Source organism: Leopardus geoffroyi, chromosome B1, assembly GCF_018350155.1.
Source record: "Leopardus geoffroyi isolate Oge1 chromosome B1, O.geoffroyi_Oge1_pat1.0, whole genome shotgun sequence".
In the NCBI taxonomy this organism is placed as follows: domain Eukaryota; kingdom Metazoa; phylum Chordata; class Mammalia; order Carnivora; family Felidae; genus Leopardus; species Leopardus geoffroyi.
This window is the reverse complement of record NC_059327.1, coordinates 142037460-142054377: the sequence shown is the minus strand read 5'-3', so window position 1 is coordinate 142054377 and position 16918 is coordinate 142037460. Positions and strand designations below refer to the sequence as shown.

Genomic DNA, 16918 nt, shown 5'->3' with positions numbered 1-16918 from the left:
TGTATTTTGCTTATGTGTGTATTTTCTTTTTATCCTCTGTAAAAGGTAAAAAATTCAGTCAGATTATTTTCCTACACTGTAGTCCTTAGTCTTCCAAAATATTTTAAGACTTACCTTTTGGCTAGCAGTTCTCAAAAGTGTGACTAGGGATCCCTTTTAGCTGACACACTTTTTTCAGAAGCCTTTCTTCTCTCTTCCCCTTTCTTTTAATCAGATAATCCATGAAGCCTGTGAAAGCACAGGGTAATTTTTTTGTGTGCTTGTGTGCAGTTTTCTGGAGTGAGGTTTCATGACCCAAAAAAGTTTAAGAGTCATTGCTTGGGCGGGGCGGAGTTAAGATGGACCTAAGATGGTTGCATCGTAGGAGGACCCTAGGCTTGCCTTGTCCTCCTTGAACACAACTAGGTAATTCTGAAATCATTCTGAGTACTCAAGAAATTGACCTGAGGACTGATAGAACAAACTCCACAATTCGAGGGAGAGAAGAGGCTGCTTGGAGGAAGGTAGGAAGTGTGGAGACCTGGTTTAGGAGAGAAATGTATCTGATCAAGGGTGCTGCAGAGGGGAGGGAGTCCTGGTTGTGGAGAAAGGCCAGAGAGAGAGAGTGGAACACACAGGGATAAATACAAAAACACTTCCCCAAAGCCATTGGCTGGGAAAAGGAGAGGGGCTGAATTTTGAGTTTTTGCAGCCACTGGGGCTCCAAGACTGGAGTTTTCAAAGGTTCCCAGGCTTGGCTGTAATAAAGACCTGAGGATGCTGTCCTACTCCTGGAGTGGAGGCAGGCAAACAACCCAGGGCAAGCTGTGCAATCTGAAGATTACCTAAGGAGTGGGGAGGGACTGTGAGTACATTTTGGAGCGCATCTGTGAGAGGTGGCATTGTCTGTCCAGGGACAAAAGAACTGGTGGGCACCATTTCACTCCCCCAACCCCTCAGCATAAACCAACTTCAGTAAACAGCACAGTCCAACATTGGCTGCTTAACCTGCTGAACACCAAGTCCCGCCCACCCTGCGCTCTGCTGGTACTGCTTTTCTGGGGTAAGTTTGCCTAACGACCGGTGCCAGTGGGACCCCTCCCAGAGAAGACCAGCACAAACCCCCACACCCACTATGTCTGCTGACCATGGAGTTCTGCAAAGGTTCAAGTCTAGTAGAAATGGCATCAGGTCTCTTTTAGCAAGCTGACTAGAGCACACCTGGTTAAAACTTGCCACATTTCTGGCTAAGGTCCAGATGCTCCCCACTGCAGCCAAGGAGAAACTCTGCAGAGAGAGGACTGACCTGAGGGATAGAGCAGCCATAACACAGCAGCAGAGTGCACGCAGCACACGCCAGAGACACTTCTTGAAGTGCTAGGCCCTGAAAATTAGATTCCCTCTTCTTCATAAAGCCATTACTCTCAGGATCAGGACACATTACAGGCTTTCATAATACACAGAAGACAGAGACGAAATGCCAAGATGGAGGAATTTGTCTCAAAAGAAAAAACAAGAAAAGGTCACAGCCAGGGATCTAATACATCTCCCGAGGCCAGGGAAACAAAAGCAAAAACAGACTACTGGGACTTACATCAAGATAAAAAGCTTCTGCATAGGAAGGAAAACTGTGAACAAAACCAAAAGGCAAACTTTGGAATGGAAAAAGGTATTTGCAAATGACATACCTGGTAAGGGGTTAGTATCCAAGATCTGTAAAGAACTTCTCAAACTCAACATCCAAAAAACAATCCAATTAAAAAATGGGCAGAGGATGGGGTGCCTGGGTGGTTCAGTCAGTTAAACGCCTGACTTCGGCTTAGGTCATGATCTTGCAGTTTGTGAGTTTGAGCCCTGTATTGGGCTCTCTGCTGTCAGCATGATGTCCGCTTCAGATACTCTGTCTCCCTCTCTCTCTGCCCCGCCCCTACTCTCTCTCTCTCTCTCTTTTTCAAAAATAAATATTTTTTTTTAAAAATGAGCAGAAGACATGAATAGACATTTTTCCAAAGAAGACATACAGATGGCTAACAGACACATGAAAAGATGCTCAACATCACTCATCATCGGGGAAATGCAAATCAATACCACAATGAGATATCACCTCACACCTGTCAGAATGGCTAAAATTAACAACACAGGAAATAGATGTTGACAAGGATGCTGAAAAAGGGGAACCTCTTGCACCGTTGGTGGGAATGCAAACTGGTGCAGCTACTCTGAAAAACACATGGAGGTTCCTCAGAAAGTTAAAAATAGAACTACCCTTTGATCCAGCAATTGCACTAGCCGGTTTTACCCAGAGGATACAAAAATACTGATTTGAAGGGATACATGCACCTGGATATTTACAGCAGCATATCAACAATAGCCAAGTTATGGAAAGAGCCCAAATGTCTACTGACTGATGAATGGATAAAGAAGATGTGTACACACACACACACACACACACACACACACACAATGGGATATTACTCAGCCATCAAAAAGAATGGAATCTTGCCATTTGTAAGGATGTGGATGGAGCTAGAGAGTATTATGCCAAGTGAAATAAGTCAGTCACATGTGATTTCACTCATTTGTGGAACTTAAAACAGGTGGGGGCACCTGTGTGGCTCAGTAGGTCGAGTGTCTGACTTCAGCTCAGGTCATGACCTCATGGTTCATGGGTTCGAGCCCCACTTTGAGCTCTGTAGAGAATGCTCAGAGCCTGGAGCCTGCTGCTAATGCTGTGTTTCCTTCTCTCTGCCCCTTTCCTGCTCATGCCCTGTTTCTCAAAAATAAATGTTAAAAAAAAAAAAATTTAAAAAGAACAACAACAGATGAGCATAGGGGAAAGAAAAAGAGAGGCAATGCAGAAAACAGACTGTTAACTATGGAGAACAAACTGAGGGCTGCTGGACTGGAGTTGGGGGGGGGGGATGGGCTAAATGAGTGGTGGGCATTAAGTGAGGGCACTTGTTGAGATGAGCACTGGGCGTTATATGTAAGTGATGAATCACTGAGTTCTATACCTGAAACTAGTATTACACTGATGTTAACCAATTGGAATTTAAAACACTGGAAAAAAAATCGTTGCCTTAGACACTTCCATGAATACAGTTTGCCTTGCATACATCTGCATCTCAAAGGGATGAAAAAATGGTTAGGAACGGCAGATTTTTAGTTTCTCATAATTGTAGAAACTCATGAAGACAGGTTAGGAATTGCATGGAAAGATGAAAATCTGATAGTTAAAGCAAAGACAGTCACAGAGTTCACCTCCACCCAAGCATCTTTGGTAAATCTTCCTTCTAGTCTGCTTAGGGAATTATTTCTGACATAATAAGGGAGGGATGTTAAGCAGAAGTAGGATTCAGAATTTTCATTTCTTGACACCATGTGTGCTACAGAATGAGGAATAACTGTCTTGCCCTATAGTAAACAGTCTTTAGCTAAACATAGATAATATTGTGACTATTAGATTTTCAAATACACACATATGCACATATGCAAATACAGTGCTTACCATAGTCAAGGTCCACCAGTCCCATTTTTTTTTCTTTCCTGCTGTACCAAGTCTTATGCTCTGATACTGAGAATCTAACAGATAATACCATCTCCTCAAAATGGTTCATCCTTGCCTTTTTGCATGAGAATATTGTATGAGAGCACCATGGAAGTGCAGAGTAACTGAGATATTGGTAGAGAAGCTTGCAAATGTTGTTTTCCTGAGTTCTCTCTAGATTACTGTCAGCCCAAGTACATTTCCTGTGCAAGTTTTGATAAAATTCATGCATGCATACATTTTTTTTTTTTTTTTTTTTTGGTCCATAATTATCTTAGCATCAGTAGCCAATTAAGTAATCATAGTTAGGGATGCGTGGGTGGCTCAGTTGGTTAAGCCGACTTCAGTTCAGGTCATGATCTTGCGGTTTGTGGGTTCGAGCCCTTTGTCGGGCTCTGTGCTGACAGCTCAAAGACAGGAGCCTGCTTTGGATTCTGTGTCTCCCTGTCTCTCTGCCCCTCCCCCACTCATGCTCTGTCTCTCTGTCTCTCTCTCAAAAATAAATAAACATGGGGCGCCTGGGTGGCGCAGTCGGTTGAGCGTCCGACTTCAGCCAGGTCACGATCTCGCGGTCCGGGAGTTCGAGCCCCGCGTCGGGCTCTGGGCTGATGGCTCAGAGCCTGGAGCCTGTTTCCGATTCTGTGTCTCCCTCTCTCTCTGCCCCTCCCCCGTTCATGCTCTGTCTCTCTCTGTCCCAAAAATAAATAAACGTTAAAAAAATAAAATAAAATAAAATAAATAAACATTAAAGAAATTAAAAAAATAACAACAGTTATTATGTAAATCATATATATAATATATATATTTCATAATATACATATAATTTTTCATAATTTTGTGTAATATCTAAAAGAAAAGGTAAAATGAAGTGCTATAGTTATAAATATATTTTAAAATTCCACAGAGGATACAGTACTAAAGATTAGAGGTGCTATAATTTGGACAAAAATGTAAACTATGTTTAAAAACCTTTTTACATATTTTAGAACTTAATGAAATCATTGAAGGTATCCTAGTTCTGAAAGTTGCTGAGGAAGTCTTTGTTTTGTATTTCTAAAGCACATGTTGCGTTTGTGTAGCATTTTATTTTAGCTTACTGTAGTCAGTATAAGTCTACAGAAAGTATAGTTGAGTTTAGTGTATTATAGATAGTATAACAATGTAGAGCATAACTTAATAGTTATTAAATAGTAAAAAAAATATGTTGGACATCTTGCTTTTTCTTGTATCTATTACTTTCCCAAATTTAAGGTAGCTGTAGGTCTTTAACAAAGGGTGAACGAACTTACTAGAGCCGTAACTGTTACTTCAGTGGATGATAGAAAGGACAATTTGATTAATGTGGAGAATAAGGTTTTTGTTTTGATTTAAATTTTTTTTTTAATGTTTATTTTTGAGAGAGAGAGAGAGAGACAGAGTACAAGCGGGAGAGGGTCAAAGAGTGAGGGTGACACAGAATTGGAAGCAGGCTCTAGGCTCTGAGCTGTCAGCACAGAGCCAGACGCACAGCTTGAACTCACGAACAGCGAGATCATGACCTGAGCCGAAATCAGATGCCTAACCGACTGACCCACCCAGACACCCCATTTCTTTTAATTTTTTTTCAATGACTGATTTGATTTTTAACATAGAAAATGTAAGGTGCCTTTTCTGCCAGTGAACTACTTGATTCACTGCAGATTAAAATCTGTAAGTTCTGTGGACTCTAGAAGGTGAATTAAGCATTGCTTGATTTTTTTTTTTTTCCTATTAGAACCTCCACTTAAGGATTGGCATAAAGTGAAAATTCCTCCAATAATGTCCAAACCTTCTCATTTAGAGTTTGGTATTGCATCATGTTCAAGTGAGTGTCAAATAAATGTTGTCTGTTGGTAATGAGAATAATTTTTTCATGAGGAATTCTCTTTATGCTTATTACCCAGCACATTTCTTGGAATGGTCTCAGAGTCGTTGGAAAACAGAAACCTTGCTTGAACTTGAACTGTTACCACGTGATTTTTGCCAGTTATGCTATTATGAGTTTTACACGAATTTAAAAAAATTGATTCATTTGACAAAGCTTAAAATCCTTTAAACACTGGGATGGAATATAACTAATTTAAGTAGTGTATTTTATAAGAGTAACATGCATTGAATTTGAATGATAAACACAGGGACTTTACAAATTTAGGAGCTAGGTTTTGGAGTTTTATGAGTAGTGCTTGTTCAGTATATATTTACTTGCTGTAATTTTTGTTGAGTAGTGGGGTAATTATTACCACATAGAGTGTTACCATAGTATACTGAAAATGTCTCTGTATCAGATATGTGATGTGTGAGTGTGTGTGTTAAGTAGTTTTATTTTGTATTCCTGAAAGCATGAACTTCTAAACATTTTCTTAGTTTCCTGTAAAAGTAAATTAATAAAAAAACTTCAAGAGGAAATATCACTAATTCCTTGGGAGTAGGGATCGGGGATGGTATATTCTGTCTCAGGATGTGCTTTGGGAAAATTACTTGGAAACTAAGGAGTCTCAAGTAGAACAATTTCAAAATACTTTACTATGACATGTTCCATAAGATAATTAAATCTTGACATGTAAGGACATGTGAATGTAGCATTCTAAAAGAAGAGTTACAGAAACTTTTTCTTCCAGAGTAAGGTCTTTTAATAGATAGTTCGCATTAGTTGAATATTTGAAAGACACTACCTAAAATAAATACTTATGCAGTTACTAAAAGTTGTATTGTCTTCTCACTTTCACATTATTAATGTTATATATCCTTTTCTTTCAGCTCGATATGCCAAGTGACCAGATAGTGGCGAATCTGCAAGCAGTTATCAGTGAAGTTTGTAAGCACAGACCACTCAGTTTGGGTGAGTGGTTTGCTTGGGTAGACTTCCCTATAGCTCTGTGTTTCTTTAGAAATGTAAAATATTGGGGTGCCTGGGTGGCTCCGTTGTTTAAGCATCCGACTCTTGATTTTGGCATAAGTCATGATTTCATGGTTCATGGGATTGAACCTTTCATCGGGCTCTGTACTGACAGCATGGAGCCTGTTTGGGATTCTCCCCCCAGCCCCGCCGCCCCCACCCCCTGCCTCTCTCTCTCTCTCTCAAAATAAATAGACAAATAAACTTTAAAAAAGTGTAAAATACTAAGAAAACAATCAAGCTGATACGCAAGTACAATATACAACAGCAGTAGTATTTTCAGGGATTAAATAAATAAAATTTAATTCTCCACAGGATTCCTAATTACCTTATTAACATGTTGCTGTAGTTGTTTGGATAAGAGACCTCTTTAACATGAATAAGAAACATATCATGAAATCTTTGTAAATTCCCACATCATTTCTATCATTAAATGTAATAAACTTTGAAAGAAAACTGTAACTGATCACCTTAAACTTACAGTAGTGTTAAATAGAAACTAAAATCATTTATGAAATATTTTGAGTCCAGACCATTCACTGTCACTGGCATTAGCAATTGTCTTTCTTTTTTTTTTTTTTTTTTTCAACGTTTATTTATTTTTGGGACAGAGAGAGACAGAGCATGAACGGGGGAGGGGCAGAGAGAGAGGGAGACACAGAATCGGAAACAGGCTCCAGGCTCTGAGCCATCAGCCCAGAGCCTGACGCGGGGCTCGAACTCACAGACCGCGAGATCGTGACCTGGCTGAAGTCGGACGCTTAACCGACTGCGCCACCCAGGCGCCCCAGCAATTGTCTTTCTTAATCTTACTTACATTAGAAAAGAACAAAGTTTTTAATTATGTCCTGAGAGACATTTCTTACAAACAGTGATTCATGGAGAGCAGTGAAACTTGATTGAGATATGGAAGCTGTTTAATAGGCTAGGAACACCTACAGTGTCCTTATTATTCCATTATGTGCTGTGCATAGTCTGTGCATATTTCTCTCCTGGCTGGTTGCAGCCAAAAAAAGGGTTCATTACACTATAGACTCTTCATTTATAGACTTAGCCTTATAGGACTCTGTCAGGTTTAGTTTTATAACCAAGTGTATAATTAAAACACAATCTTAAGCTATTTTTTTATCTCTTTGGGAGTTAAACACACTGGTGAATAAATACCTCATTTGTTAATTCTGCTGTCATAGATATGGCCATAGTACTTAGTAATTGTATGTATACGCATTCTTATATTCCATGGAGCAGTTTGATTTCAGTATAGGATCTTCTGAGGCTGTCACAGGAGGGGAATGATGGACAGTAAATCTCGAAAACCAATGTATACTCTTTTGTCATTTTTTTAATTGAAGTGTAATTGACCTACAATATTGTTTTAGTTTCATGTGTACAATGTAGTGATTCAACATTTGTATATGTTGCAAATTGATCACCACTTAAGTCTAGTTACCATCTGTCACCATACAAGGTTAATAGACCATTATTGACTGTACCCCTTGTGCTGTACATTACATCCCCATGACTTATTTATTTCATAACTGAATGTTTGTATCTCTTGATCCCCTTCACCCACTTTGCCCCTACCCTTCCCTTCCTGGCAACCACCACTCTGTTCTCTGTATCTATGAGACTGGGTTTGGTTTGGTTTTGTCAGTTTGTTTTGTTTTTTCAGAGTTTACTTACAAGTGAAATCATTGATATTTGTCTTTCTGACTCATTTCACTTAGCATAATACCCTCAAGTACATTAATGTCACAAATAGTAAGATTTCATTCTTTAATATGTCTGAATAGTATTGTAGTATTCCGTTGTGGTGTGTGTGTGTGTATGTGTGTACCCCCCATCTTTATTCATTCATGTATAGATGGTCATTTAGGTTGTTTCCATATCTTGGCTATTGTACATAATGCCACAAGGAACATAGGGGTACATATATCTTTTGATACTAGTGTGTTCATTTTCTTCAGATCGATACTGAAAAGTTGAATTGCTAGATCATATGGTTGTCTGTTTCTAATTTTTTGAGGAATCCCCATACTGTTTTCCAGAGTCTGCACAAATTTACATTCCCACCAACAGTGCATGAGAGTTCCCTTTTTCTCCACATCCTTGCCAACACTTGTTATTTTTGATAATAGCCATTCTGACAGGTATGAGGTGATAACTCATTGTGGTTTTAATTTTCATTTCCCTGGTGGTTAATGATGTTGAGCATCTTTGGTGCCTGTTGGCCATGAAATGGGAAAATGTCTAGATTCTCTGCCCAATTTTATTTTTATTTTTTTTCAATATATGAAGTTTATTGTCAAATTGGTTTCCATACAACACCCAGTGCTCATCCCAAAAGGTGCCCTCCTCAATACCCATCACCCACCCCCCTCCCCTCCCTCCCACCCCCCATCAACCCTCAGTTTGTTCTTAGTTTTTAACAGTCTCTTATGCTTTGGCTCTCTTCCACTCTAACCTCCTTTTTTTTTTTTTTTTTTTTCCCTTCCCCTCCCCCATGCATTTCTGTTAAGTTTCTCAGGATCCACATAAGAGTGAAAACATATGGTATCTGTCTTTCTCTGTATGGCTTATTTCACTTAGCATCACACTCTCCAGTTCCATCCATGTTGCTACAAAGGGCCATATTTCATTCTTTCTCATTGCCACGTAGTACTCCATCATGTATATAAACCACAGTTTCTTTTTTTTTTTTAATTTTTTAAATTTTTTCAATATATGAAGTTTATTGTCAAATTGGTTTCCATACAACACCCAGTGCTCATCCCAAAAGGTGCCCTCCTCAATACCCATCACCCACCCTCCCATCGACCCTCAGTTTGTTCTAAGTTTTTTTATTTATTTATTTTTTTTAATTTTTTTTTTTCAACGTTTATTTATTTTTGGGACAGAGAGAGACAGAGCATGAACGGGGGAGGGTCAGAGAGAGAGGGAGACACAGAATCGGAAACAGGCTCCAGGCTCTGAGCCATCAGCCCAGAGCCCGACGCGGGGCTCGAACTCACGGACCGCGAGATCGTGACCTGGCTGAAGTCGGACGCTTAACCGACTGCGCCACCCAGGCGCCCCTGTTCTAAGTTTTTAAGAGTCTCTTATGCTTTGGCTCTCTCCCACTCTAACCTCTTTTTTTTTTTCCTTCCCCTCCCCAATGGGTTTCTGTTAAGTTTCTCAGGATCCACATAAGAGTGAAAACATATGGTATCTGTCTTTCTCTGTATGGCTTATTTCACTTAGCATCACACTCTCCAGTTCCATCCACGTTGCTACAAAGGGCCATATTTCGTTCTTTCTCATTGCCATGTAGTACTCCATTGTGTATATAAACCACAATTTCTTTATCCATTCATCAGTTGATGGACATTTAGGCTCTTTCCATAATTTGGCTATTGTTGAGAGTGCTGCTATAAACATTGGGGTACAAGTGCCCCTATGCATCAGTACTCCTGTATCCCTTGGGTAAATTCCTAGCAGTACTATTGCTGGGTCATAGGGTAGGTCTATTTTTAATTTTTTGAGGAACCTCCACACTGTTTTCCAGAGTGGCTGCACCAGTTTGCATTCCCACCAACAGTGCAAGAGGGTTCCCGTTTCTCCACATCCTCTCCAGCATGTATAGTCTCCTGATTTGTTCATTTTGGCCACTCTGACTGGCGTGAGGTGATATCTGAGTGTGGTTTTGATTTGTATTTCCCTGATGAGGAGTGACGTTGAACATCTTTTCATGTGCCTGTTGGCCATCCGGATGTCTTCTTTAGAGAAGTGTCTATTCATATTTTCTGACCATTTCTTCACTGGATTATTTGTTTTTCGGGTGTGGAGTTTGGTGAGCTCTTTATAGATTTTGGATACTAGCCCTTTGTCTGATATGTCATTTGCAAATATCTTTTCCCATTTCGTTGGTTGCCTTTTAGTTTTGTTGGTTGTTTCCTTTGCTGTGCAGAAGCTTTTTATCTTCATAAGGTCCCGGTAGTTCATTTTTGCTTTTAATTCCCTTGCCTTTGGGGATGTGTCAAGTAAGAAATTGCTACGGCTGAGGTCAGAGAGGTCTTTTCCTGCTTTCTCCTCTAGGGTTTTGATGGTTTCCTGCCTCACATTAAGGTCCTTTATCCATTTTGAGTTTATTTTTGTGCATGGTGTGAGAAAGTGGTCTAGTTTCAACCTTCTGCATGTTGCTGTCCAGTTCTCCCAGCGCCATTTGTTAAAGAGGCTGTCTTTTTTCCGTCGGATGTTCTTTCCTGCTTTGTCAAAGATGAGTTGGCCATACGTTTGTGGGTCTAGTTCTGGGGTTTCTATTCTATTCCATTGGTCTATGTGTCTGTTTTTGTGCCAATACCATGCTGTCTTGATGATGACAGCTTTGTAGTAGAGGCTAAAGTCTTGGATTGCGATGCCTCCTGCTTTGGTCTTCTTCTTCAAAATTACTCTGGCTATTCGGGGCCTTTTATGGTTCCATATGAATTTTAGGATTGCTTGTTCTAGTTTCGAGAAGAATGCTGGTGCAATTTTGGTTGGGATTGCATTGAATGTGTAGATAGCTTTGTGTAGTATTGACATTTTGACAATATTTATTCTTCCAATCCATGAGCATGGAATGTTTTTCCATTTCTTTATATCTTCTTCAATTTCCTTCGTGAGCTTTCTATAGTTTTCAGCATACAGATCTTGTACATCTTTGGTTAGATTTATTCCTAGGTATTTTATGCTTCTTGGTGCAATTGTGAATGGGATCAGTTTCTTTATTTGTCTTTCTGTTGCTTCATTATTAGTGTATAAGAATGCAACTGATTTCTGTACATTGATTTTGTATCCTGCAACTTTGCTAAATTCATGTATCAGTTCTAGCAGACTTCTGGTGGAGTCTATCGGATTTTCCATTTATAATATCATGTCATCTGCAAAAAGTGAAAACTTCATCTTTGCCAATTTTGATGCCTTTGATTTCCTTTTGTTGTCTGATTGCTGATGCTAGAACTTCCAACACTATGTTAAACAACAGTGGTGAGAATGTCTCTGCCCAATTTTAAATTGGATTTATTATTTTATTGAGTTATATGAGTTCTTTACAAAATTTTGGATATTAACCCCTTATTGAATATGTGATTTGCAAATACCTTCTTCCATTCACTAGGTTACCTTTTTGTTTTGAATGCTTTCCTTTGCTGTGCAGAGCTTTTAGTGTAATGTAGTCCCATTTGTTTATTTTGTTGTTGTTGTTGCCCTCTGGAGTCATCCAGAAAACCTACTAAGACCGATGTTGAGGGGCTTACCACTTGTGTTTTCGTGTTTTATGGTTTCAGGTTTTACCTTCAAGTCTTTAATCTATTTGAATTAATTTTTGTATGTGGTAGGAGGTATTGATTTCCTTCTTCTGCATGTAGCTGTTCAGTTTTCCCAACTCCATTCATTAAAGAGGCCGCCCTTCCTCTGTTGTGTATCCTTTTATGTTGTAATTGACCATATACGTGTGGCTTTATTTCTGGGTTCTCTATTTTGTTCCATGAATCCATATGTCTTTTATGTTAATTCCATATGGTTTTAATTTACTGTGGCTTTGTAGTATAGTTTTGAAATCAGGAAGCTTGGTATCTCTGGCTTTGTTCTTTCTCAAGATTGCTTTGGCTGTTCAGGGTCTTTTGTGGTTCCATACAAATTTTAGAATCATTCGTTCTGTTTCTGTGAGCAATACCACTAGAATTTTGATAGGGGTTGCTTTGAATTTGTAGACTGTTTTGGGTAATATGTACATTCTAACAATATTAATTCTTCTAATCCATGAACATGGAATATCCATTTCTTTGTATCATCTTCAGTTCCTTTCATCACCATCTTACGGTGTTCCATGTATTAAGCTTTCACCTCCTTTATTAAATTTATTCCTAGATATTTTGTTATTTTTGATGCAATAATGTATGGGATTGCTTTCTTAATTTCTTTCTGATAGTTTGTTGTTAGTGTATACAAACAACTGATTTTTGTTTTTTGATTTTGTACCCTGACACTTTATTGAATTTGTTCATTGGTGCATAGATATTTATACGTGCTATATTTTCCTGCCAGTTTGACCCTTTAATCATTATGTAATACCCTTCTTTGTCTTTTATTACAGTCTGTTTTAAAGTATTTTTTGTTGAATAAATTTAGCTACATCAGCTTTTTGTCAGTTTGTTTCCATTTGCATAGAATATATTTTTCCATCCCTTTACTGTCAGTCCTTACTTCTGAGCTGAGTCTCTTATAGGCAGTGTATAGATGAGTCTTGTTTTTGTTTGTTTGTTTTTTTAAATCCATTCAGCCACTCTGTGTCTTTTGATTGAAAGATTTAGGGGTGCCTGGTGGCTCACTCGGTTGGGAGTCCAACTTGGGCTCAGGTCATGATCTCATGGTTTGTGGGTTTCGGCCCTGCATTGGGCTCTGTGCTGACAGCTTGGAGCCTGGAGCCTGCTCCAGATTCTGTGTCTCCCTCTCTCTCTGCCCCTGCCCTGCTCGCACTCTGTCTCTGTCTCTCTCTCAAAAATAAATAAACATTAAAAAAATAAAATAAAAAATAAAAAAAAGATTTAGACCATTTATGTTTAAAGTAATTATTGATAGGTATGTACTTATTGCCATTTTGTTAATTGTTTTCTGGCTTTTTTCCTTGTTCCTCTCTGTTCTTTTCTTTCTGTCTTTCCTTCTGGTCTTAATAATTTTCTTTAGTGTTATGTTTAGATCCCTTTATCATTTTCTTTTTATATTGCTATAAGTTTTTTTCTTTGTGGTTACCGTGAGGTTCACATATACCATTCTGTGTATATAACAGTCTGTTTTCATCTGGTAGCAACTTAATTGAAACTCATTCCAAAACTCTACATTTTTATTCCATCCCCTGTGTTTTATGGTTTTGATGTACATTTTAACACTTTTTGATGTCATTAACTAATTAATATAGGTTTAATTTTATTACTTTTGTCTTTTGACTTTTATACTGGTTTTATAAGTGAGTAAATGCACTACTTTTACAATATACTTACATTTTCCAGTGACATTTTTACTAAGTATGTTTTCTTGTCATTCATTAGTACTATTTCCTTTCAGCTTAAAGAATTCCATTTGACATTTCTTGTAGGGTTGATTAAATGATCATGAATTCCTTTACCTTTTTCTTATCTGAAAAACTCTTTATCCCTTTTCCTATTTTGAATGATAACCTTGCTAGGTACAGTATTCTTGGTTGTAGATATTTTCCTTTAAGCACCTTGAACATGTTCTATCAGTCACTTTTGCCTGCAAAGTTTCTTCTGATAAATTTGCTGATAGCCTTATGGGGCTGCCTTTGTATGTATCAAGTTGTTTTTTTCCTGCTGCTTTTAAGATTCTGTCTTTAACTTGTGACATTTTAATTAGTGTGAATCTCTTCGGTTTCATCTTATTTAGAACTTTCTGACCTTGGATCTGGATGTCGATTCCCTTCCTCAAGTTAGGGTTTTCAGTTATTTTTCTCTTTTTTATAAGTTTTCTGCCCCTTTCTTCTCTTTCTGGGACCCCTATAATGAGAATATTACTCTGCTTGAAGTTGTCCTATGTGTTCCTTAAGCTATTTTCACTATTTAAAATTCTTTTTTCTTTTTGTTTCCTTCTCTGAGTGAGTCCATTGCTTTGTCTTCCAGGTTGCTGATCTGTTTCTCATTCAGTCTGCTGTTGAGCTTCTCCAATGTATTTTTCAGTTCACACTTATTTTATTCTTCAGTTCTGTGATTTTTGTTTGGTACTTTCATATATTTTCTGTCTTTTTATTGAAGTTCTCCTGTGTCCATCCTTGCTTTCCCCCAAGTGAGCATCTTTATGACTGTTACTTTGCTCCCTTTGTCAGGCAGATTACTTATGATCATTTCATTAAGCTCTTTTTCTCAGGTTCTGCCTTGTTCTTTCATTTGGAACATATTCCTCTATCTCCTAAGTTGGCCTGATTCTGTGTGTTTCTATGTATTGAAACAGCTACCTCTCCCAATCAGGAGTGGCAGATTTTCTGTGGGGCTTAGAAGTGTAATCCCCCAGCCACCAGAGCCTGGTGCTCAAGGTATCCCCTGTGTGGGCTTCACGCACCTGCCAGCTGTGTGCGGGAAGGGTGGGGATGGGTGTGGGGTACTTGTCTGTCTATGGCACGGGTATGGTAGGAATGAGGGGGTGGGTTGGGTCTCAACCGGCTGCCTGTGCAACAGGCTGCCTTATTGGGTGGGGTTGCTCACCTGGTTGGTTGCAGTTTGGCTGCCCCACAGCAAGGTTGCCCACCATCTGTGCTCTGGATGTGGCATGGAAGGGGGGCAGAGCATGCTCGGTGGCGCTGATAGGTTAGATTAGGATTGCCAACATGGCTCCTGCCAGCACTGGCATTAGCAAGGTTGAATGAGATTGCAAAAATGCACTCTTATCCCCAAAGAAAGTCTCAACAGGTTTCTTCTTTCCAGCAGTTGTTTTAAGATTAATAAGTGGGTTTCCTTCACATATGGTCTAGTGCTTTTCACACTGCTTCTTTTGCACCAGGTTGTGGAATGAGTTTATGTGTGAGCCCTTTAACACTGAGTTCCCTGTTCTTTCCATTTCTGTGGTTCTCTTGGATGCACTCTGTTGGTTTTCAAAGCCATATGTTTTGGGAGCTCATCTGTCTGATACAGGACACAGTGGTTGGGGTGCCTAGTTTGGGGAACAAAAGCCCTTGTCCTCAGGGAAAAGTTCTGTATTTTTTTTTTTTTTAATTTTTTTTTTTCAACGTTTATTTATTTTTTGGGGGACAGAGAGAGACAGAGCATGAACGGGGGAGGGGCAGAGAGAGAGGGAGACACAGAATCAGAAGCAGGCTCCAGGCTCTGAGCCATCAGCCCAGAGCCCGACGCGGGGCTCGAACTCACGGACCGCGAGATCGTGACCTGGCTGAAGTCGGACGCTTAACCGACTGCGCCACCCAGGCGCCCCAAAAGTTCTGTATTTTTGAGATCCCTCCCGATTTTCGGTCGCCTTGCCTGGAGTGGGGTTTTTGCAGACAGTGTTGTCTCTGCCATTTCTACTTGTCTTGATGCAGCCCTTTTATCCTTTGTTGTGGAGATACTGCTCATCTGGTTTTCAGGACTTTTTCGAGGGATTTATTCCATATGTAGCTGTAGATATGCTGTGTCTGTGGGAAGAGGTGAGTTAAGGATCTTCTTATGCTGCCATCTTGAACTGTCTCTATCTTTCTTTGCCATTTTAAATGAAGTCTCTTAATTGTTCTTATGAAAAGCTTTTTCATTTTTAGGGAATTTTACTAAATGTTTAGTAACACAGAGATAGCATCTGTGATATTTCAAATAAATATTTAGAATATTGCCATCACATGTAAATATCACCACCTGCTCCCTTCACTTTCGACTTTGCAGTAAAATAAATTCTAGGTGATCATCTTCTGGAAGAGAGAAATGAATTATTATAGATTATGTAGTTTCAAGGGTAAATCTCTAATATGCTGGAGTTTCTTTAGTTTGTCTTCTACTCTAGAAAACAAATGATCTTGTGTTCCTTATAATTCAAAATCTTAGTTCAGTAATATCAGTACTTTTCAAGTGGAAAATATAACATGAGTTATATAAGGTTTGTTGTTGTATGTTTATATCTGCTCAATACATAGTATTTTATTGGAGTAAAATAAAAGTTGATTCTCGTCTTTGTTTCCAGGACCTTTTGTGGTACGAGCTTTCCTTCGTACTTCAACAAGTGAAGGTTTGTTACTAAAGATCGAGCCATTGTTGCCTAAAGAAGTAGAAACCAAAGAAAATAACAAAGAAGATGCCTAAAAATGTTATGCTATGAAATTATTTTCAGTGGATTAAGAAGCAATGGAGACAATTATAAAACTGTATAATTTCTACATTTGGTGTCTTGTTATTTCTTAATCATCATACTTGATTTTAACACTTGGAAAAATCTTACAACACTTTCAAAAATAAGAAAAAATTTTCTCTGTCTGAACCTATATTAAATTGTCTTCCTTAGAATTTGGATTCTGCACACTGGTAATTGTAGCAGAAATTTCTAGCTTAATAGCTTTCCCTTGAGAGTCATACCATTCTGAGGGAAAAGTAATATTCTCAATTTTCATAGGACAGAGAATGGCAGAGTCTTGAGCTATATCCTAAATACATCTATTTTCTATGGAAAAAGTAAGGAAAGTGTTTTTTCTAAAAATTCTAAATATCATTTGTGATAGCATGCATATAGAAAATGACTAAGATGTTAAAATGTAGGTGGGAAAGCTTTTTTTCTTTTGGGAATTAATTTATAATATTTGTGGTTTTTTGTAGTAACAGTAATGTATAATTTTATGGTGCTTTGTGCTGTATATGCAGTGTATAGTGTTTTCATACACTTAATCTCATTTGAGCCTGAATTCCTTTGCTTAATAGCAAGTAATAGGTTTGGTTAGTGTTTGTTGACTGAACATCCCATGATGTAGATAGAACAAT

General features: G+C 38.6%; 1 protein-coding gene across 3 annotated transcripts in view; it reads left to right on the top strand.

The window, feature by feature from the left end:
* The window catches only part of MRPL1 (mitochondrial ribosomal protein L1), a 97883-nt gene extending 81560 nt beyond the window's left edge, over positions 1–16323 (top strand). For 2 of the 3 annotated variants that reach the window (XM_045473648.1, XM_045473647.1), the window contains exons 8-9: positions 6302–6383; positions 16131–16323. In XM_045473648.1, coding sequence (XP_045329604.1) covers positions 6302–6383; positions 16131–16249 — 201 coding nt within the window. In that variant the 3' untranslated portion in view covers positions 16250–16323. The remainder of the gene's footprint in view (positions 1–6301; positions 6384–16130) is intronic. The other variant, XM_045473649.1, reaches the window with a different exon arrangement.
* Positions 16324–16918: the final 595 nt, after the last annotated feature.